Below are 25,193 nucleotides of genomic sequence, written 5' to 3'. Positions count from 1 at the left end.
TAGACTAATTTCTAAAATAATCGAAATCTATTTATCAAATATTGGTGATTATTGGATTCAAAATGTTGTTTCTTTTTGTGCCTAAGCAAGTGTTTTTGCTAATATTAATCATGAATACGTTTAAGTTTTATTGTAAATGTCCTGATTATATTCTTTTGAAACTGCATTTTATAAAATTTAATTCTCTAAACTAAAATCCGGAATATCAAGGACGTTTACAAAGATCTTAAATGCATTGCTAAGAATAGTGCAGAATGTTCAACACTAGCAATTGATTAAACACCGTTCATATTCGTTACAACAGAAGTTCTTCAAAGCATGTACGAAACATGCTACACTACTGTTACCAAACCTAAAGTAATGTAAATAGAAAAAAATCGCTATAAAAGAATAATGAAAATGAACACCACGAAATGTAAGAGACAATCTGAAATTGGGGATTTATTAATTAAAAATTACTCTCACAAGTACAATATGTGAAATTTACAATGCTTTCAAAATGTAAGTAAGTAATAAAAAAAAATTAATAATAGTAATCAGAGAAACGAAGGACAAAAACAAAACTAAAAATGAATTACTTATATTTGCTCCCAAAATATATATATATATATAGATCTAATATGCACAGTACAATATAACAATTATCTTCTCTCCACTCGATACTATTTACAAAACGCAAACAAAAAAAATAATATATATATATAATCAGACTGAAATGAAAACTACTCGTAATTGAAATCATATCATGAGACAAATTCTCAACTTGTGTGATCCGTCGAAGGCACAATCTGGCAGTGAATAGCGAACAACAAATAAAGAAAAACAGAAAACAAAGATGTGTTTGATTTGTTTGTGTCAATAGAGATTTAACCCAAGTTGAAATGAGATGGAAAACATACAAGAAAATTGTAAAGAATCTGGTGCTGCCACTGAAAAGTAAATTACGCTAAATTGAGAAAAATACAATCACAACGTTTAGTCGCCTATTCTGTGTGTGTTTTTATGTGTTACATACAAAGAAAATACTTTTCTAACAAAAAGAAAAGAAGAAAATATTCATCTGGTATTAATGTTAATATAACATTCTCTTTAATATATATTCATTATTTATACATATAAAAAAAAGGAAGTTTTCTTGAAAATTAATAATAAACAAAAATCACAAATGATGCAAAGAAAGAATAATCACAAATAATTAGACGATACATGGCATTTCCTCACGCTCGATCTCATTCATATTTCGTTTAGGCCCCAAAAAATAAACGAATGTATTATAATCATGATAATAATAATAATAATAAACAAAAACTCTAATGCGTTCGCGTACGAATACGAAAACCAACGAAACGTAAAATCCTTAAATCTGCTATACATAATTAATGTTTGTTTCTTTCTTCATTCGTACATTAAAAGGGTCTCAGCAATTAATTTGTATACATTCTAAAATTGTACTAATTCTTTTATCATTTTCCTTCGAAGCTACTATGTATAAAATATATTTTTTATCATTTTGTTTTACCGTTTTTTTTTTGTTCATTTATCGTTATCCATATTTATATATTATTAAATGCAAACTATGTACACTAGATATTTACACGCCGCTTCTTATTTACACCTTAAAACTTAAATCGTAGTCCTCTTCTTGTTTTGTTCCTTAACACACTTGGCGGAATCGAGCTTCTTCCCTTTGGCCTGCGCCAGCATCGTCACCAATTTCTTAGGGGAATCTCCGACGATCCAACCGTGCTGCATGGGTCTGTCGTCGTCGTCCTCGTCTCGCAACGATTTCACTTCGATCATATTCTGAGATTCATCGTCGCTCGACGAAGACCAATAATACAGTGTCTCCGCTGCTGACCTCTTTCTCCTGTTGGAAGCCAGAGTGGACTCTGCACTGCCAGCAGCGGACATACTTTTCGTCCTTGCGCTGCTGGACTTCTTTTTACGCTTCTTGATGGCATCGTTGGCGTCTTTGATTATATCCTGGATCACTTCCGGATGTATTGGCGGTTGTTGTTGGTGTTCCACTTGTTTAGGGGGCGGTTCTTTGATCACTTTAACTTCAGCTGCAGATTGTTCCAAAGATCGCTTCATCTTCAACTCGAAATCCGAATCATCCGAGCTCCACACCTCCATCAATACATTTTGCTTTCCGCTCGTGCATTTTCTCTGGCTCTTTCTTCCAGCCACACCCATGCACTCCTTCAGTTCCTGCTCCAAGTTGATACCATCATCTTTCGTCCTTTTCCGAGCGGCGCGCTTCTTCGGGTTCTTGCCCAAATTAAAATCGTCATCGCTGGATTCGCTTAATTTTCGCGATCGCTTCTTCTTTGTACAACTAGCAGCGACACTGTTCTTGCAGCTCGTTTTCACTTTGGGCTCTTGTTTACCATCCAAGTTATCCTCCAGCAACTTATCGAAGAGCAAATCCATTTCCGCTTCGGTTAAACGCTTCGGCGTAACCTTAGGCACCGGCACCTCCAATTCGGGACAACTTATCACATAATTATCATTGGTATCCTCCAAATCCTTGATTTCGTCAGGTTTCGGCTTAAACGCATTCTTAAATATCCTACCCATGATCACGCACTTCTTCTTAGTAATGTTCTGTACACCGTTTCCTTTGTTTATGGAAGCACTGGATTCAGTTTCTGTTGAAAACGAAGACACCGATGGCGCCTCGTAACTGAAGGAATCGATGAAATGGTTATTGCTCTCAGTATCCGTATCCACCAAATCCTTGTCGATAACTTCTGGATCTTTAATGTCGATGTTTTGCTTTCTGAACGTAGTCAAATTGTTGGGAACGAACAAATCCGTGTTATCTTGAGTCTCTTCGAAATCATATATGTCATGCACTTTGTTCTCCTCCTTCTCCTCTTGGCTTTTCTTAACTTTACTCGACCGTTTCTTCGTCACCTTTAACCCGAGCTTATTTCCGAACTTTTTCATGTTATTCTTCGGCTTCGATTTATCTTCCTTCATGATCTCGCTACTTTCTATTTCCAACCGCTTCGATTTCGGACTGCAATTCAGCACCTCGTTCATATCCAAGTCTTCGGTGGGAATGGACACTTTCAACCCTTCGAAAACCTTCATCGCGCCCTTCGTTAACATCTTCTTGCTATCATTAGTCAACGAATCATTACTATCGATCCTCTTAGATAAAGGTATCACGTAGTCAATTATCGACGTCTGTGTCACTTCGGGTTTCCTGAAACACAAAAATATTCAATATTAATATAACCTACATACATTCAAACATAAACTAATTCTTACCTGTTCAGTTCTTTAACCAATTGCTCGTTTTTCATTGCTTCGACTATGAGACCATTGAATTTGGCGTCAATGTTCCTCTTGAATTCAGAACTCGTATTAGTATCGTCAAACTCTTTGCTTTCCCTACTGAAGTCATTATTTTTATCATCGTCAAAACAATTATTGAAACCATTGGAGACGAAATTGCTGTTAGATCTATTAGAAATCGAGTCCATGGAGATATCTTCAAACTCTTGTTCTTTCAGCTTTGTATTCCAGTCGGTTTTAATTGTATTCGAGTTCGAGAAATCATCGTAATTCTCGCCGATGGGTGTGTTTGGGCAAGAATCTTCTGATAAAAAATCATCTTTAGGATAACTCTGTTGCTGCTTTGGTTCTAGCCACTCGTCGTCCGGTTTGTAAGTGTTTACCAAAGAGATTGCGTGCGAAGATTTCTTGCTGAAATTGCTGACTTCCGAACTACTCTTCAGCAAACTGCAGCACTCCAAAAATAGCTCCTCATCACGATTCAATGCTTTCCTTGCCCTCTGTTCCTCGAAAGTCCGCGTGTCCTCACTGATTTCTTCGTACTGCGTCGGTTTTACAAAATTACCATCGGTATGCATTAAACTAGTCACGATGTTGGTGTTGTGGGTAAATGTAATAATATTGGAATCGTCCGGTTTGATGTCACTGACCAGACTCATATCGGAAGGACAACGTTGCTCGGATTTGTTCGAGGAGACAGATATTTCATCAATGTACTGGAAACTAGCCTGATTCTCTTCAATAATGTTCTCCAGTATGGAAAGATGATGCTCCAAGTTATTGGGAATCTTCGTAAAACTAGGTTGATTATATATCGAGTCGGAATCGAAACTCTTGCGTTCTCCTAAGCTCTTACAACGCTTGGGAAGTTCCGGTGTCGGTTCAGGACTACTTAAAACGTCGTTGATAATGTTGGCCAAGTGCAAAGTGTCATTTGTGGTCGCATTCAATGGGAATGGAGTTGATATTAACGCGCCTTCTATCCGTACCTTCTCCATCTCAACTTCGATTAATTTTTCTTCCATCTCAGGCTCAGGTTCTTCAGCTTCGCTTAAATTTTCGTACATATCATTTGGAATTTCTTCGATTTCCGTCGGCAATTCTTCGATCGGCTGTTCTTGAACTTCATCTTTTTCCGGCTCGACATGTTCTATTTGTTCCAATTCTTTTAGCATCGCCTTCTCCGCAGCTTCTCTTGCTTCTATCTCTGACAATTTAGCGATATGCGTTAATGTCCTTTTATGCTTATTCAATCCGTCTGCCCTCACAAACTTCTTATTACAAATATCACAGTAACTACTTTCTGCCGGTTCGTTTTCCAATTTTTTCACGACCTTCGCTTTTTTGCCGCGCTTCATCTTCATTTTATTCGACAACTTATTCAATATCACTGAATCATCTAAATCGGGAGTTTGAAGATAGGAATCACTGTTCACTTCCATATTTTTGTTCTCCTTCAATGGTGTTAGGAAGTTTTCAACTGGTGTCAATTCTGCAGTATCCTTCTTAGTTTTCTTTTTATTTCGCTTTGGACTCTGCTCATCCTCAATATTTTCTTTTGAATTATCACTAACTATGTGATTAATTACATCTCTGGTTTCATCCTGTGCTTCATCGAAATCATATACGGAGATAGCCTCATACATAGATTTATCTTTAGATACTTCTGGAACAAACTCATTTTTCTTCTCAGTCTTTGATACTTTAGCTAACACAGATAAAGGCAACTCATCCTCTGAATCTGTATCAGATTTGACCAGCTCAAATTCAATTTTATTTTCGATCAATTCAGGTTGGTTCGTTATTGCAATTTCTGATAAATTATTCTCTATCGTTGGCTCCGTAATTTCTGATACATTCCTAGCAATTATAGTTTCCGAGATTATTGGATTATCCTCTTCAAAATCTTCCAGATTTTTATTGTCAATTTGTAACTCTAAATTTTCTGATATATTCTTTATTGGTATTGTTTCTGAATATTCTGGTACCTGCTTCATGATGAAACATTGCGAAATTTCCGATATTTTATTTAATGCCACGCTCTCAGAATTTTCAAACGAACTATTAATTATCTTACTTTCTGAACTTGTTGGTGTGTGCTTCTGGTTCAAATTCTTTGAAATATCACATGAAGATTGCATCACTGAACTTTCCGGTATAATCTTCTTTATAATATTCTCAAAATTTTCATATATACTCTTATTCTCCATAATCATACATTCTGAATTTTCTGTAATATTATTTTCCAAATTATTTAGTGCATCAATTATAATAACCGAATTTTCGGAATCAGATACATCATCCGATATTGATTCAATATTTTCATCTATAGACTTCACGCTTGGAGGTTCTGAGATATCATCGAAATGAGTTTCAAGTAACCGATTATTTTCAAGAACTGGCAGTGTTACTACATTAGCAACTGGCAGTGGAATTGCATCAGCAACTGGTAGAGGCGTTACTTCAGCAACTGGAAGTGGAATCACTTCAGCAATTGGTAGAGGTATAATTTTTGCAACTGGTAAAGGTATTATATTAGCAACTGGTAGTGGCATTACTTCAGTAACTGGTAGAGGTATGACATTAGCAACTGGTAAAGGCAGTACGTCGGCAACTGTTAAGCTCTTCTTGATGTCGAAATTAATTCTACTCCAACTGCTTGCCTGGTTATTATCTAACAACCAATTGACAGGCTGCTTAGCTGTTTCAAATTGTCTTCGTACAGTGGGTATCTTTAGCTCAACCATTGGCGCACTTTTAGCCTCGAAGAACGATTTTAATTCGCTAACCTTCGAATTGGAACTAAATGTCTCAACGTTGTTTGTCTCTGGACGTTCTGTGGGATTTGCAAAACTGAACCACGAAGAATTTCGTTTTGGAACTTCCAGTATGAAATTCTTCGGTTTTTTGTATTCGCAGTGAACCATTTTAACTTCGAATGGTTTAGGTATCTTTTTAACTTCGAACGGTTGTTTCGGTCCTAGACTGAACATGGTTTCAAACAATTTAGGAAGTTCCTTCGTTTCCAATTCAATATCTTCTTCGAACGAATTCAAATGTCCTTCCGGTTCTTCCCTGATTACACTCAAATCTTTATTTTTGACTTCCTGGATGCTAGTTCTTCTTTTGGGAACTTCGCGAATTTGTCCAATTTTTCGCACAGGTTCGTTCGTTGGTTCAATTGGATTATCTTCAATTAGTATGGCATCATTCAATTTATCTTTTATTGGCTCAACTGCTTTTTGCTTAGGTTGCCTCCGCCTCATAGATCCGATTTTCTGCGATTGCTTGGTAATTTCAGGTTCTTTCAAATTTTTCATACATTTTATTATGTCGACGACATTATCCAAAGAGATCTCCTGAGATTTAAGAATAGTGTCTTGTTTGATTTGATGCTCTTCAGTTGGAGTAGCAATGAAACTTTCTTCTATTACTTTGATTGGTTGAATATTCTCTAATTTGGCTTGCTCCAATTCACTAGGCTCTACATTCTTGAGAACTTCATCAGCAATAGATGGCACCTTTTCCAATGATGGTTGTTCCACTTTCGGTTTCGCTATCTCTTCCTCCGATAATTTTGGAGTACTGCTGTCATCATCTTTCGTTTTCCATTCGTCTTTTTGAAGTTTACTTGTCAGCATTGCAATGCAAGCGTTCAAGCCCTTTGGTCTCTTGCAAGGTTTCTGTTTCGGCGGCTTGGTTATTATTTCAATCGGCTCAACTTTTACTTCAGGTCTATTCTCACCATGAAATAACTTCGACTCTGATGGTTTGGGTTCTTCTGGGTCTGGAAATGTCGGCGGAGCATGGACATCGGAGCTTTTATCACTTTTATCATCATTTTCAGCAACTTCATTGTCAGGCGCAACCACATCGCTTTCTACTTCTAAAAAATGATTATCTATGATCGGCGGCTTCGAAGACTTCTTTGTGAACTTCATTTTCTTGACAACATTTTTCAGCGCTTCAAATTTAGATTTTCTCTTCGTCGTGGTTGTTGCTTCCTCCTTCGGTTTTCCAGCTTCAACGTCATCCTTCTTTTTACGCAAACTTAACGTTCGAATTAGAGTATCTTTGATTTTATTTTTCGTGCAGACCTTCTTTTTAACCGGTGACGTCGGTTCTGCAGGTTCAGAGAAATCAAATTTCTCTTTGATTACACTACGCTTTAATGTTTTAACTACACTATTTGTACTCTGCTCAGTTTCATCGACAACTTGATCCTGCGACGACGAACTTAACGCGGCCCGCCTAGATTTCCGTTGCTGCATGGCGTTTTTCAACTTCCTCTTCACCATTAATGCACCACTATTGTCCATAACCTTGCTTGAAATCACTTTATTCAGATTCCTCATTGACTTCCTCCGATTGCCAACGGGATTGCACTTCATTCCCGTCTTCGCTTTCACTACTAACTTCCGTTTCATTATTTTCTCACTTTCCTGAACTAGCAAGTCGGTTCTAGCTGACAAAGTCTTGTGTGCCAGAGATGCTTCTTTATCAGGTTTTGTTGTCTTCTTCGCTTTGGGAAATCCGTCCTTCAAGCTCATTATCTTCCGTGTGGCCCTCTTTGCCGGTAAATTCGCCAACATCCTTTGAATAGTCTCGGCTAAAGAAACAAACAAAAATTAAATTAATTACTATAGTTTCATCTTACTGTGGAGTTTAATTACCGTCGCTCGGTTTGACTCTGGGCCCTTCTATTTTCTTGCACGGTTTCTTTTCACGATTCACGTCGGATGTGACTTTTTCTTTATTAATGATCCTCTTGAATAGCCCTAATAAAAAATGATAATTAGTTTTATGATGTCCAGCATGTCTATTTTAAAAGCTATGAATAAAGTGTTGGGTGCACTTGTCCTTTTATTACCTCTCCGTTTTTTTCTAGTTTTCGCGCCGAACGGTCGATATTTGCATTTTTTCCGCACCAGCATCCAGCTCCAGTCCTCGCCACATTCCAGAATGTGCCGATGCAATTCGCCCAAGCTGTTACACTGTTTGTTACATTTGGTGCATGTTCGGGCTTCGCTCCGCTTCCACACTTTGTAGGTGGAGTTAGCCTCCAAATAATCCATTTTTCCGAGACCTGGTATGCTGAGGTGCTTGTAAAACTTGCCCTGGTTGCCGACGAACTCGTAGTGCTGACACCACACGTTGGAATGGATGCAGTTCTTGTGGTCCAGCAGCAAACGGATGGTTTCGCATTTGAGACCACAAGCGGCGCATATGTAAAGCCTGGACCTAGCCCACTCTCCTGTTAACTCGACGAGAGAGTTCTTGTCGCGGGGCGCTATTTCTGGCGCCTCGAAGTTTTCCGTTTCCTGCGACGAGCAGATCAATGTAATCTTATCACTTCTATCGATGAAACTTTCATTGGTGGCCTTCCGTAAATTGAGATAGCTCGGGATTTCCGCGTCCGTCAGTTCCGTCTTAATTTCAACGTCTTCAGCCGGATTTCCAAATACGTCACCGAGTATTTCCTCCAAGATGCAGCTAACATCGGACTGTGCTTCCGGATTGAAATTTCCCTCGAGCGCCGCTTTCTTGCTCACCTCTTCTTTGAGATCCTCGAACGGTCCACGTCGATCCAAGATCTTGTTCAACTCGTCGTTCTGAAACTTGGCTTTAAATTCGTCGCCTTTCTTGTACTCTTGCTTTTCTTTGTCACTTTTCGTCTTTTCTATGATTTGCTGTTGCCTGTTTTTTATCACATATTGCGTCCACATGTCCAGCTTCGACAAGTCCCTGTTCTCTTTGCTTTCCAAAATGCTGGCCTGATATTTTCTGCGCGTGAAGTATTTGTAATGAACCTCATCCTTTTTCGGTGTGGTTTTCTTCTTGGAGGCTTTAGAGCCGTATTCTATCTGAGACTCGGGATCTTCTCCGAACTGAGTTGTAAGAAGACTGGGTGCAGGAGTAGCGGCATTTAAAGATATCTCGCAACCAAAATTTTCGGTCGCCTGTTGTTCCGGTTGAGTTTTCTCGAAGTTTGAAATGCGACTTTCGGATTCTTCATTATTAAACAGTTTTCCATCAATGTGGTTGAGAAGATTTTCGCGGATGTTACATTTGATCCTAGTGAAGAAAGCCTGATCAAATACGTCGTTAAACGTTAAAGAGGTAATACGCAAGTTGTCAATTGAGTGGTCGGTGATCTTCTTGACTCTGAAGAATGCGTCGAACGTGGGATATGGATTCTCATTCGGTGGTACCTTGGGTTCTGGTTTCGGCTCCTCGGCTGGCTTTTCCTTGGGTTTCTTCTTCGGCTTCGCTGGGATCACTTTGTTCTGTAGACGGGTGCTTCGCTTAATTCCTAATTTTGTACTCTTCAGTGCGATCCGCTTGCCGCGCAAGTCCTTTTGACTTAGCGCAACTTTAGATGTTGATGACGATGAAGATGATGGTGATGGTGAAAGTTTCTTCACGATCTGCTTGTTATCCGATGCTTCTGGCTCCAATTTAATTTTGCTTTTGTGTCTCGTCTTTATTACACTATCGATAATTGCACTACCAGTACTCACTGTCAGGTCACTTGGTTCTTCGAACGATTGCACTTTGATTTCGCGTTTAATGCCGTGTGCTTCCTCGTTGTGTTCCTCGAGGTGCGTCAGCTGAGTGAAGCGCTCCTTGCACCGCAAGCACCCGAAGTATTTATCCGCATGTTCCGTGGCCAAATGATCGAAAAGGTCCTCCAACTCCTGATCGGTCGACACAAGTTTGTGACAGAACAGGCATGATGTCGAGGTGGTGGACGTCTGCTGGATCCTCGAGCTCGACCTCCTGGCCTGCTTAATGGAGTGGCACCTCTCGATGTGCTTCTGGCGAAGATTGTCGGCCACGAAAGTGCGGTCACAATAGAGGCAAGGAATCTTCCGTGTCTTCTTGCCGCCGGCGGCTGCCCTTTCGGCTTCAGTCTTTGGAAAGGTATCGATGATACTTTGCACGTCCCTGTTCAAAGGCAGACTACAGAATAGACTAGTCGGACTCAGTCTAACGCTCTCGGCGTCTTCATCCTCGTTTAAGGGCTGACTTTCCGCCATCGTCTCTTTGGCCAGCACGGGCGATGGCGCCTTCAGATCGGCCGCCGACTGAAGCACATTCGATGAACTCTCCTCCCCGACGCTCCCTTCCCCAGCCTCCAATTCCTCCGACATCTCGTTATTTACCATCTCTGGAACAAATAAAACGAAAATAAAATAAAACGAACGTGAAGTCTTGCTAGCATTCTTAATATCCACTTTAATTTTTATTATTCGCTATAAGATTTTTGCCAAAAACGAGTTTTACACCCTCTATTGATTTTGGCCCCACTCTGTACCCCCACCCCTACCGCTCGGAACAGGTGCTCCCACCCTGTTACCACCACTAAAATCCAACTAAACAAGGAAAAGAAACATATAATACGAGGGTATACGAAATTTTTACGGTTTCGGAAATGCAGCAATAAAATTTCATTATCCAAGGAAATTCCATTTAAATTTGAAACTTTCGAATTCATTTTGACAAGCCTGTCTATCCCTTCCACGAGTTATTAAAGTATTCACGTTTTAGGGATTCTAAAAGCATTACGAACAGTATATATATAAGAAATTAAGTAAATCATTTCTTAACTATGAATCATATATTTCCTTTAAAAATAATAATGATACTGATTTTTTTTTATTATGATAGTATTATTGTAATACAATAGTTTTTACATGTGAAATGAACAAATAAAACAATGAAAAGATAACATAACTAATTATTAAATAATATGTAGGTAGTGACCAACCTTAAATCAAATTGTTTATTAGCACTACAGAATCAAGTATGCGTGGAAAATCATAAAAAAGATTTACTATTCAATAATTAGATTTCATTTTATTTATTAGCTATTATGTTGCAAAAAAAAATCGAGAAGTATACAATTATGCAGAAGATAGTGCCAATTCTTACAACATTATTTGCATGTAACCCTTATGTAACAGGAAGCATAATTTCAAAGCAGTTTTCTCAAAATATAATTACGTAATTTTACTGATATTACTGTGAAACTTTTAGCATATACTTGATTTCTCTGTTTATTCCATTCTTAAAATCACATCGTAACCACAATATGTTCAACATTAATTCTGAAACATCCTTATTCATATTTTATATGTTTCTTGCGTGCAAGGGTGAATTTCTGACAAGGGTTTGCATCTTTCTTATTCTTTTTTTCGACTTTCTCCCAGTTGTAGAAGGATAGACGAGGGGCTGTTAGTTGATATTTATGTTTGGTAATATGGCCGGAGCCCAACAGATAGAGGCAACATTCAAACGGATATTCGGGACACAAAGTGGAATACAAATAGCCACATTAAACGTGAATGAGAAAAATGCAGCGGGCATATAGTTTACAATATCCCTTTCACCGCCTCAAACTTGGCGATTAGAACGAATAAAAAAAACAAATTTTACAATTAGCTTCAACCATTAACTGCAAATAATAAAAGCTATTCATTATCTAAATCAAACGCAACACGAAACCACTTAAGGAATGTTGTATTCCTAATGTTAGAACAAAACTGTTCAATATCCAACGTTGTCCTTGAATTTAAAATTAACTGATTTTTTTAAAGTTTTTCTTAGAAAATATTTTATGAAGTTTTATATACATTTAACGAAATAGAAACAAACAAAGTAAATAATTAGTGGACTAATAAGATAAGATTAAAGAAAATGTAAAATGTTCGTTACAAATTGTCCCATCTTTATAATTGAAAGAACTAAATAAATTCGAATTCCCAAGCTTTTGTTAACAAAGAGTTTATCTGGTTATCCTTAGAACTAATCTTTTTGTAACACGCACTGAATAATTTATGAACAAATGGAAAAAGGATAATAAACTGAATGTTATATCAGAAACGAACATCGACGTTTTTTCAATCATAAATCTCTTCACAAAGTATTTCAACCTACGAAGAAGCTAATTTTAGAGCTTTCATTTTATTTTGTATATAAATCATAGCTTTTACATTGTTGTTTTTGTATGATTTAGTTAACTATATTTTGATCTTCTAAAAATAACAATGTAAATAAATATACATAATTAGATAAAATAGTAATAAAAAGTATTATCATTTTTCTGTTTACGATTTACCAAGCGTTTATGAATAAATAAATGCCGAATGAGAATTAGAATTTCTTTAAATTTTAAGAAATTTACATATTTTAAGAGATTTACGTAATTTGGAGGAAATTTTTCATAAATAAATATTCATATTTTATTTCATAAACGCGTTTTGTATGTGTATAAATGCAAATCTAAATGTCCTAAAACCTTGAATTGTTGTAATGTATGCAATATTCATTCAATTCATAAATCATATGCTGCTTCATTGGCGTTTCTTTAACCCAATTCTTTAACTTAAAAATAAGTAAAAGACATAACAAATTTTATTAGATAATCACGTTAATTCAAGGAGTATTAATATCTATTAAATTAATTATTGTAAATTATTTCATGAAATACTAAAATTAATTTCAATAGTAAGCAATTAATGCATAGTTTAATGAAAAGAGGGAATATTCACGCACCTAAATTGATATGTATTTAGGTTTAAACCGGATGAAGGTTGCCATGGTGATGGTCATTCATAAACGTGCATGAAAACAACTATTTATATCAATTCATTTAACAATCATAATATTATATATAATTTCATGATTTCTATTTAAATCAATTCATTAAACAATCAGAATAATGTGTATACTTTAATGCATAATTATGCAACGACTCAAGATTAATGTCTTAAGGAATGAAAATAGATTTTCGGATTATTCATGATTGTTGATTAACATAGAATTGAAAGCTCTCAAAAATAAATTTAAAGAAAAATAAAATTCAATGAATAATTCATTTTACATGATGTTATTATCATCTCTTGTTTGGTTCATAACCCTCTAACGATTTCAGAACAAACTGAAACACTCTGTATATATAGTATATACGCACGTATGGAATTAATTACATGTCCCTTAGTCATTGAAAGTCTTCAAGCGGTATTAAGCTTTAGACTCCCATCGTTTCTTTCAACTTCCCCCTTTTCATTTAAATATTTACTCAACGATCATAATTTGCAATTCAACATTCTGAATAACCTTTATATTGTGAATATTATAGCGAAGTTTCAATATTTCTTCGCACTTTTTCAAAATGAATTCCTTCGTTTCCCCACAATTATAATTACACATCTGCTTTCGCATTTCAACTACCATGATGAACTATGTAGTCGCATCAAATAAAGGATGTTGCGTGCACGTGGCCACCACCAGCCCTTTAATAGAGGCTTAGTGTCGGACAACATTATAATTAGAAATTGCCTTTGAAAGACAATAGGCGTTGGTGCGTATACAGGGTTCAATTTATTGGAAATTGGCTGCTGATCATGTTTGGTGTACAATCATGTTTGTGCAATCATCAATCTTTGAAGCAGTTGCGCGAGGAAAGTTATTTGGAAAATGGTGAAAACAAACATTGCAAACGCATCGTTTCAATGATGAAATCGAAAACAAAAGGACTCATTTTCGCAGAAGAAATATAATCAATTTCCGTCAGAACAATGTAACGTGATTGCATAAACTGATTGAATTCATATTAATTAAACATTCCTAAATCATGAGATTTCGCGGATTTTTTAAGTGAATAAAAAAGCAAATAGAAATTTCCAACAAACTTATATATATATATATATATATAAATTAACACTTTAAGAGATTTGATAAAAGTCATCAAATACTGAAGTTATAAAAGTAAAATTTTGTAAAAGAAGTATAGTTTTTCTCTATTTCATTTTTAGAAACATTCCAAACTATTGTTAACTAAAATGAGGAAATTGCAGACAATAACATTTTTTTAGTATTTACTGCACTAATTTCTTAATTGTAGGTATTCCTTTATACATTTATTAAAATATAAATTTTAATTATGAATTTGCTGATGTTAATAAAAACTTATTGTTTATTAAATATAGTAATTTTTGTCAAGTATGATTTGAAGTAAAATGTAAAGAGGATACAAATTCCCATCAATTACTGCAAAAAAACATTAATTATGATAAAATGAAGAATTGTTTGAAAAAAAAATCGTAAATATTCATCAAGTACTGAAGTTTTAATTAACTGTAATTAGAAATGAATATTTATCTGAATCTATGAAAGGTCTTCAAAAGCATTGATTTAAAAATAGAATATTTTATAAAAGAAATATGATTTTTCTCTATTTCATTTTTATAAATATTTTTCACTATAAAGAGGAAATGGCTGATAGTTTTGTAAATGAATTATTATTATAAATGAAGAATTGTTTGTGAATTAGAGTAAGTTGAGTTTAGGTCATAAGCTACAGATACTCAACCAATATAATCTGTATTTGGTGACCTAATTGGCAGGAATCCTCGCTTCAGTCGTGTAAAATAAAGTATTCTTTTTAGAAAATGGTATATTGCATTCCATAACGAGGAATTGAATAAGCAGTAATTCACAGAATTCTGCATATGAATCGGCCATTATGTCGTAAGTCGAAGGTGGAGGAAACGTGAAAAGTATTTTTGTCGCTTGCGTTTATAAATGCATATACGTTAGTTCGTGTCTGTCTGTGTATGTTTCGGCGTTTCATCATTCATAGTTCCCCCTTCGGCGCAGCACATGCAGAATATAATAATAATAAGTAATGATACTAATGTATAGTTCGCGAGTTATGTAACTCATTTAGCTGTGCAGGAGGTAGTGGTGTAAATGAAAAGCGATACGAATGAGCAGCGCGCGGGGAGGAGAGTGTCGGGCAAAAGGGGGGAAGCCAACGAACCGGAGGAGAGGAGCATTTAAAACTCCCGACGTTACAAACTCCGAACAGTTTATTCTGCTATAAATATTTGCATACATGTACAGACGCAGAAACTCCGATCTTTCTGAACATTTTCACAAAATCTTCACGAAAAAAAAATCGGAAAATTTCATATAAATCTATAAGAAAATTAATGATGTTCATTAAAATAATAGCATTGTTTAATTTGAATTAAAAAACGCATCGGGGGATTCGTTGATTTCGTGTTTGAGGGTAATATCGATTCATGTATGTTGAACCTAGACATATCCTCTTTAGTTGCAGATCAATAGCCCCTTGGTATTAGTATTATCCCAAATGAGTTCATGTAAAAGCTACATTCTTTGCTGTTGTATAAAGCTTAGACAAATTTAAACGCTCTGAAATATGAACCAACTGAATTTATCATGAAAAAAAAACTTTCAATTCCTATAATCCTATTACCTAAGATGCAAATGTGACAAACATCTGCTAAAATACCTCAAAAGATTTGAAAATATCCTAAATTCCATGGAAACATTAAATTACCAATCAGAATAAATTATCACCTGTTAAAATTCTCATAATTAGTATATTAGTATCAGGTAACGTTTGATAGATTACAAAAGTTAAACAACGGATAGGTGACCATTTGAAATAAACTTAAAAAAACAAATTATCACTGCAGTGAAACGTGTAACAAGGCTTAAAGCTCACTCATAATCACATAAGCTGAAGAACTTCGTGGTCAATGATCAGGTATAAAAGAAACCTTCCAAGAAAAACATTTACAACATACAAATTCTAAATTTGTGATGGAAAGCGCTAGGCAACAAAACGTCTACAACAAAAAGATTAAAACCTTACAAAGTATATTCTAATTCAGCATGAAACATAATACATCTTGTCACGTTCAATTTTGTTTTAATGATCATCCAATATTATTACATTGTATCAACTTAACGTTTTTTTTTTGCTATTACAAGGATTTTAAATACTAGTTTACGTCATAAATTACATAAACTGTGATGTAATTACACTAATAATTCATTTAATTGTGACTCGTAGAAATGTAAACTTATTTGTATTTCCCATTCGCATGTTTACTAACTCATTCGTAGTTAATCATTAAATATAAATATTATTAATATGAAATTATAACATTAAAATTAATCTCAGTGTTTTTGTTATATCTATGTTTATTTACAATGGTCAAGTAATTGAGTTAGCATTCATGTCTTATCTAAAATATTCAACCGTATCTTCTTTACTTATGTATATATAAGTTTAAGTAGTAATTACAATGAAAATACAGTTTTTTTTACTGAATCATATGAACATTTAATAGTAATAGTAATTTTCAATTACATTTGGTTTCCTTAAAAATTACTAAATGTAATTGAAAATACAATAAATTTTCATTAAAAATTGTAAATAAATATTCCGCAATTCATGCAGAAAGATTATTATTATGATTATATAAATGCTTTAATTTTATTTTTCGCTTCAAAACGTCCCAACTGTATTTTAAAATGAACATTTAGTTTATTAATATTTAGAAAATATGCGTACAGCAAATTTCATGTATTTGGTATGCATGCAGTCTTGATGAAGGTGGAATGTAACAACATTACAATTAAAATTCCGTGCATGACTTAAATCTACAAAGCAAATCAATACAGTTTGTTAAAATATTGATATTGTCGTGCAAATTATTAAAGCGAGAAGTAGCATTAGCTCAAAATGAAACTCCGAACTACATATTCCTCACGACTTATCCGAAGACAAAAAAAAAACACTTCTCCGAAGAGCAATTAAGAAGATAACATTTAAATGAATAATAATTACATAGTAGCTTTAATGAAGCAAACTAGAATTGCCACATAGATCCAGTTTCACGTTACCTTATTTCTAGAAAGTAATTACAGCAATATCTGGCTGGCATAGCACGTCTTCGATCAGTGCGGATTCACTATAGTACGGTTTGGAATTTTTCAAATAAATTGAACTAAATATATTTTTATCGTTTTTTTCTCTCTCAAATTTATGCGATTAGTCCGGTTTTAAAAGATTAAACAAACCTTTTTTATTGGTAAATTTTGCTAATTGTTTTTAATTAATGTGAAATAAATGATTATGAACATGCGTTTTTTTTTGGAATATTGACGTGAAGCGTGAAACCCAGCACTGAAGAGGGAGCAATTATCAAATGAAATTTAAACACACAATTCATTAGTTACTCATTAACTGAAGTGCTGACCTTATTTATTTTCGAAACAAAGCGTTTTTGGCAAAAAAAAATAATAAAGGAAATGATGAAGAACATTGAGAGAGAAAGACTAAAAGGAGGTGGTTATCTTGAAATATATTTTGCCTCACTTGCGTTAATAAAAGAATTTTTGCCACCGCACGGTCTCCAGTTTTCTGGAGTTACTACAACGGTAATGCGAGATGAAATTCAACCGACGACGAGAGAGAGAAAGAAAGAGAGTGAAAGATAGAGAGAGAGAACTGGGCTCGGGGACAAGCATGGAGGAGGGTTGGAAATGCGATCCATCCCTGCTATGTAATGGAGGCGAAGCCAAGTATATACAGGGCGAATCCAACAAATGTGGCCGTTCGGAGAGCATCCATCTCGCCATCCTACATCTCCGAGGAAACGTGTTCTTTGGATATTTAATTAAGACCGAAGTTCGTGGACGCAGCAAGTCATAATTAAATATAGAAGTCACACATTTCTACTGCGGATGTAGGACAGCACTCTAATGGCCAAACACTCTCCAATCGATAAGTCGAAAAGACTATTTAAACAGCTCCTATTTATCCGAGTGGCCTGGCATGTGTCTAATTATAAGTAATTTTTCAAATCGCACCATAATTTCTTATGTAATAATGCAAGAGAATAGTGCTGCAAATCATTATATAACAATAGTACAGATCTAAATTTTAAACAATTGCTTTAAATTCAAATTTTTTAAATTAACAATTTACAAATGGATATTTTGAAGATGATAATGGTTGAAAGTTAAAGCATGAATTGGTGACCAGTACTTATTCAATTTTTCAAATCGCACCATGCATTACTTATGTAATAATGCAAGAGAATAATACTGCAAATTATTATATACCAATAGGACAAATCTAAATTTTAAACAATTGCTTTAAATTCAATTTTTTTAAATTAACAAATTTACAAATGGATATTTTGAACACGATAATGGTTGAAAGTTAAACAATGAATTGGTGATCAGTACCATTTCAGTTTTTCAAATCGCACCATACATTTCTTATGTAATAATGTAAGAGAATAGTGCTGCAAATCATTATATGCCAATAGTACAGATCAAAATTTTAAACAATTGCTTTAAATTCAAATTTTTTAAATTAACAAATTTTCAAATCGATATTTTGAATATGATAATGGTTGAAAGTTAAGCAATGAATTGGTGACTAGTACCATTTTAATTTTTCAAATCGCACAATGTATTTCTATATATTAATAATGTAAGAGAATAGTGCTGCAAATCATTGTATACTAATAGTATAGATCTCAATTTTAAACAGTTTCATCAAATTAAAATTTCTTAAATTATAATGTACAAATTGATGTACAAATTGATAATTAGAATGGAATAATAGTTGTCAGTTAAGCAATGAATTGGTACTATTTTAATTTTACATTTGTAATGTATACTTTGAAAAATGAAATTATTCAAAATGAACGCTCGAAAAAGCAGTGTCGTCACATTCCAGTAATTTTCTCAGAAATAATAATAGATAGAATGGACCCATATAAGATAAAGAAATTTAAATATTTGGAGAATGTAGTGTGTGCTCAAATTTTGTTGTGGTTTCATTCATTTGGCTTTAATTCGCCATTAAAAATGAAATGATAATTCACCAAATTGTTACTAACTTCTCATCAAATTAAATATATAACTAATTATTATAATAAACGTAATGAACTATTTGATATTACTAATATAATTAATGCAAACTGTCGATTATTTCTAATTAAATCATTTGATATAACTTAATGCATGTTAAACTCGTTACATAATTTCTCTTAAAATTACTGTATTGCATGTTTCGTTATTGAATTCAGACTATATTTAAGTTTCCGTATTCACCACAAATACTGTTTTCATCAATTTTTTGTTAATTATTTCATTGAACGTTTATTAACAAAACATAAAATACAAACTAATGTATTATATAATTAAAAAGAAATAGTTTCAATGTTAAATATAACTTGTTTAAATTAATGTTAGGATAATCAGAAATTTTACACGATGATTACATGATTGAGTTAAACTTAGTTTAACTTACTTAATCTCACGTTAAACAAACTTAAATCAATTTTATGTTTCATACAATACTTATTTTCCAAATAAACTAATATTATTTAATATCAATTTGCATGATTTTTTTATAATTAATAAAAATGAATTAATTATTAATGTTATTCTAATTATTGCATAAAATTTGTACAAAATTATTTCATTTAAAATAAAACTAAAATCATTATAACTAGTAGAAACACTTCGCCGATAGTCGAAAGAATCAAACAATTTTGTAATCAAGGTCTTCAACAATTTGAATCTTAATTAAAATATATTATATATTCTTTGAAATCATTGATAATCTTATGCTTAATATACATAATTTTTATTTTGTTAAATAATTTATACTTATATATGATTTATTTTTGGTAATAACTTTTTTTTACAAATAATTCTATGAACAATGTAGAAATTGTTTTTTTACACTGTTTATGAAAGATCAAGTAATTAAGATAAATCAAGACTATCTAAATTGATTATTTTTTTCAAATATTTAATATAATTCTAAATGGCTAAGAAATAGAATATTCAAATCAGCTAATACATTTTAATTATCAATAATGGATAACATTAATTCAAAGAGATAATTGCATTACTAGAAGATTCCTACATTTCAGAATTACCGTAAAATAAGTACCATTACCACGGAGAACTATTTATGTATTACTAAATATAACCTAATGCCTGGTAAAATAGGTTGCGGTAAAAGCAGGATTCATTAAGTAAACTTCGTTAAAAAAAACACTAAAACTACTACATTAATTGCTGCACTAATATGTACACTTACGTGAATTATCGAAGCTTTATTATTTATTACTAGGAATTGTTCTTCATTAGAAATGCCAACTCCCGAAATACTAATTGCATCTTTGATCTTTACCATACTAATATAGTTCGTCATAAAAGCGAGATAAACGTTCTTTTCCTTATTCCGAGCACACAAAAGACGTCGTCGTGGTGCGAAAGGCGCGAATAAAACAAAGGGCACGGAAAGAAACAAAATAAGAAGTGCAGAGGGACGCGAACAAAAAAAATATGTACAGTATAAAATAAAAAAGGGACAAAACAAAAAAAATTGTACCATGGTATCAAGAATTGCGGGCTATTTCTACGCGAGAAAAGCGAATAATTTCCATTCCCTTTTCCGACGTTTATACGCGCTTGGGCTGCCCGAGGAATCGATTCGTGTGGAACGAAGAGAGAAGCGGAGGGACGGAAATGGAATGAGTTGGAGCGAGAGAGAGAGAACGAACAGAAGAGGACGCCTTTGTTTGAGAGAGCGTCGGGACGCCCCTCTGAACACGTCCCAGAGCTCCACGAACGAAAAGATGACGGTACGAAAGGCGAAGACGGAGGGAAAAAAGGATGAATGATTACGTTTTTCATAAGTTTTTCCTCGACAAAAACGTGAAGAACAGGAAAACTTAGCATATAACAGCATATTTCTTTTTTCCAAAATCGCTTTCCTACATTTCATTAGCGCCTAAAACATATAATATTCTCTTCGATATAAAATATGTAAAGATTGTCGCATCCAACATTAGAAGGCTAACTACGATTATCCAACAAATAGATAACAGGTTTTTATCTCTTACGAAATACTAGCCAAGATCGGATTACACAATCGTTTTTCAGACACAAGAAATAGAAAATAAAAATTTTAACTAAATTGCTTTCACTATACTCCCACCTCGTATAGTGCGGATGATTGGTTTCACCTATAATCCAGACTGTTTGAAGGAGTAATTGCGGATTAATAATCTTATTATTACTAATTACTTGAATGCAGCAAAAACGATCATCTAATTAAATCAAAATGTACTATTTAATTTAATTTGTTTTAAAATTTTCAAAGATGACTAAAATAAATCCGCAGTGATTGAAGCCGCACTATGCGAGGCATTTCTGTAATTAGAAAACCAAAATCATTCAATTTTAATCTCTTTTATAATAAATTTATTACCTATTGTCTTTACAATTGTTACAAGTATTTTTTGTTATTTCGTACTTTTTTTATATGTATTTTTATGGTTGTTGCAATAATAGTGTTTCGAAAAGTGATCATAATAATAAAATTGTGATATTTTTTGAAGTTCGGTGCATATTATCATCAAAAATAATAAATTTAAGTCCTAAGAACTTTTTATTTTTCAATTAAAATGTTCAATTCTTTGTTAAAACTAATGCAGTTTATTAAAATAAAAGCAACCAAAATTTCCTATAATTAAGTATTCTGGTTCAACCATATTGAGTTCAGCTGATTAATAGTTTATCGTACGGGGCTCAAAGACCGTTGGTCGACGTCCTATTGTAGCCTGCTTTAATATACTACTATTTTCTATAATTTTTACACAACACGACCATCAATCATTGGAACTCTATTTTTACACATCCTAGACTTCATGTGTATATATTTTTATTTTAAATTTTACCTATCCGCAGCGCCAATATGCAAAGTTCGCTTTGGACACGAAAACAATCATTTCAACTTTGCAACGCAAGATTTTAACAACTTTTGTTTTGAAAACACGCTTTCTCTCAGAAAATGTTTTTCCTCTTACACTATTTTCGCACCACAACACTTTACATTTAAGTTTCATTGAATTTCAACAATTTTATTTCAATTATTTACAAAAATTATTTACACACGTTTTAAAAATGATTTATCAAGTGCGCAAACCGAGACTTCTCTTCTCATCGTCACTCGTTATGCGAAACGTCGCTCGTTAAGCGAAATGCTCGTTTGTAACGTGAATTAATGGACTGTTTTTTTTATAATATACCAGAACCAAAATAAAACTTTCCGTCGTTTCGGTCTACGTATTTTGCAAGTTGTGTGTATAATGAATACAATATTTAGCTGAGTCGTAAAATTCCGCATTTCCAACTTTCATATAATTATCCTTCGTTTTTTTCAGTATGTTTCGAGATTTTTTTTTTAATGAATTCAGATTATAAAGAGAAATCTGTACATAAATTTTATTAATATAATAATTACATTAATATAATATTTACGTGAAATTTAAGAATATACAATAAAATTCATTCTATTAATGCCACAATCCAGGATTTTAATTTTATTATTTATGAAAAGAAAGATATTCCAGTAATTTTGATCAACATACAGTTTTATTATTAGAATATATTTAAAAAAACGTAATTTTTTAAAAAACTGTGGTATTGGGATCTTCAATAAACCAGAATTTCAAAAATTCTTACAAATTTACTAGTTAATAAAAATAAGTAACAATTTTCTTAATTTGTAAAACCTTAAACATCGATGTTAATAACGCTTTTCTCGTATTCAATGCAACACTAATGAGTTTAATTGCTCCTCGGGAGATAATTTACAAGAATTAATCAAACGCGTAATTAAACGCTCAATGTATGGGCAAATTATGAACGAAGAAAAAAAAATGAATCCAATGCCACGCATTCAAGAACAAAAAAAAATAGTTATAATTATTATCTCCATCTGACCTTATACAAGACAACTACAATCCGAAAACAAATGTCTTGAGGTCGTTACAAGGAAAATTCAAATTTGATACTCACCAAATGAACAGAGCAGTCATGAGATTGAAATTCAATATTCGTTAAGGCCCTGAAATTAAAAAAAAAAATAATTAGATCAAATAAGTCAAATAATTATATTATTTAATAATTTAAAAACCAGTGGAAAATAATATTAAAAACGCAGTTTTAATTACACTTTTTATAATTTAAACAAAATCATATACAAGTAATGTAATTAAGAAAAATTAATACTGATATAAATTTGAGAAGGAAAATTTTATTTTCATTATAAAGTCTTAATAAAAATTAGAAGAAAATGAAGTTATTTTTTCTTTAGATAAAGTTTTTAATTAAATTAATGAAAATGCTGAAAATTTACTTTTTTAAGATGATTTCAATTAAAATAAAAACGATATTAGTTATTAGTTTCATAATTAAAAGTTTACAAATACACGAGTAAATTGAACTAAAAACGCACCCTGTTTTAATTACCTAACATGGTTTAATTAAACCGGGCGGATTTTCAGAACGTAACAAATTAAAGTTATGTAATTACGTCTGGCAATCTTGATACCTACTCCATGTAGGAAATACAGGTTAGTTAGTTCTTTTAATAGAATTCTCAACGCGAATTTAGGAATAGAACCTTCCTGGCTCGAGGTTTCAAATCAATGAAAATGCCATCCATTTAATCCACGTATCGAAGGCTGCAAGGAAACCATTAAATTTTATTGGAAATTGTTGTTGCTTTTTTTTGCTAGTTGGAAATATGAAATACGGGCGATAGTTAAACTTTTTCTATGAGGGGGAGGCGGGGGTAAACAAAATCGATCCGGATTACGCAATAACAGTGTTCTCCAGGTCGGAGGGCCGACGAGGGTGGTGGCGGTGCGAAGGGCAGCGGAGTGCCACTGGGCATAACAATGGCTGCCAACCAAGCAACGTTCGGCCTAATGCACTCGGCCCCATAAATTTATATTAAATCAAAATCCATCTGTATTCATAACCGGATGTTACGTAAATTCACTTTGCGTAAGAGGCGCAATCGAAGGAACGAATCGACATTGCTGCTTCCAAACGTAGAATCGATATTTGGTCTGTCGATATTCGTGGTTTTGCAATACTAAGATCATATCCTTCAGATCCATAATTTATATGTTACGCAATAACAACAAGAATGTGTAATAGTTCGTAAGATACTCAAAATCTATTAATTTAGTTTACATATGTTACAAATATAAACTATTTTTGTGCAGAGACAATAAGTCACTTGACTATTATTAAGGTTAAGCAATGACTGACGTGGATAGAAATTGCGTAGGTGACAACTTAATTGATCACTATAGTTTTTTTAAAGTAAGGAAATAGTAATATCAAAAACACAAATCATAGAAGAGGGTAAAAACTAACAAATACAAACTACAATTTAAATAAATTACAAAACAACATCCTCTAAGGATCAATCATACAATGCTTTCACGTCCAATTAGATAAATAGACAACATTGTACGAGATATGTCCTCCACCCCAATTGAAATGAATAATTCAAGGCATGACAATTCCTGGACAAGATACAAGCTGAATTTAAATGATCTTTGCATCATCCCCCGCAAACGGACATTCTTTTATGGAAAAATATTAAATAGTGAAGAAGTCTCTTTAGTAACTGCGACTGGCTTCATGCCAAAGCTATATTAATAATCCTAATAACAATATTTTTTAAAGAATTCGGCATGAAAGAGAAACATATAAATATAAAAAATAAATTAAAACAGTTTTTTACAAATTTATAACAAGATAGATGTTACAGTAAAAAAGAATGATTGCCAAACGAAGTTTATATTATATTTATAATTAGTACAGCATAGTACGGCTTCGATCAGTCCGGATTTATAGATTGGTTTCAAAATTTTAAAACTAACTAAATTTTAATTCAGAAAATTAAATTTAAAAAAAAATATTTTTATACATTCTTAAAATACTCGATTAGTCCGGTTTCAAATAGTCCAGGATATTAATTGAAAATATACTCATGCTTAACACAAGAAAATGTATCTATATTGAAATTAAAAATTTAGTGAAGATAATGATTTTTTTTTTCAAAAAAATTGATAAATTGATGATTTTACTGAAATAATAAAAAATATAACTCTTGTCTCATAATAATATTTGAAGATTAATGATGAAATTACTATAGTTTTCTA

The 25,193-nt window shown here is 33.1% G+C and overlaps 1 protein-coding gene across 2 annotated transcripts in view; it reads right to left on the bottom strand.

Annotated features, from left to right (window-relative positions):
• Window positions 1-1,133: 1,133 nt before the first annotated feature.
• Window positions 1,134-25,193, bottom strand: part of LOC108567140 (titin homolog) — a 36,859-nt gene continuing 12,799 nt past the window's right edge. For both annotated transcript variants that reach the window (XM_017927437.1, XM_017927436.1), the window contains exons 3-7: window positions 23,029-23,077; window positions 8,177-10,477; window positions 7,980-8,084; window positions 3,280-7,915; window positions 1,134-3,214 (exon numbers count right to left, since the gene is read on the bottom strand). In XM_017927437.1, coding sequence (XP_017782926.1) covers window positions 1,624-3,214; window positions 3,280-7,915; window positions 7,980-8,084; window positions 8,177-10,475 — 8,631 coding nt within the window. In that variant the 5' untranslated portion in view covers window positions 10,476-10,477; window positions 23,029-23,077 and the 3' untranslated portion in view covers window positions 1,134-1,623. The remainder of the gene's footprint in view (window positions 3,215-3,279; window positions 7,916-7,979; window positions 8,085-8,176; window positions 10,478-23,028; window positions 23,078-25,193) is intronic.

Source organism: Nicrophorus vespilloides, unplaced genomic scaffold (assembly GCF_001412225.1).
Source record: "Nicrophorus vespilloides isolate i.1.1-1 unplaced genomic scaffold, Nicve_v1.0, whole genome shotgun sequence".
Taxonomy (NCBI): Eukaryota; Metazoa; Arthropoda; class Insecta; order Coleoptera; family Silphidae; genus Nicrophorus; species Nicrophorus vespilloides.
This window is presented reverse-complemented; position numbering and strand designations above follow the sequence as displayed.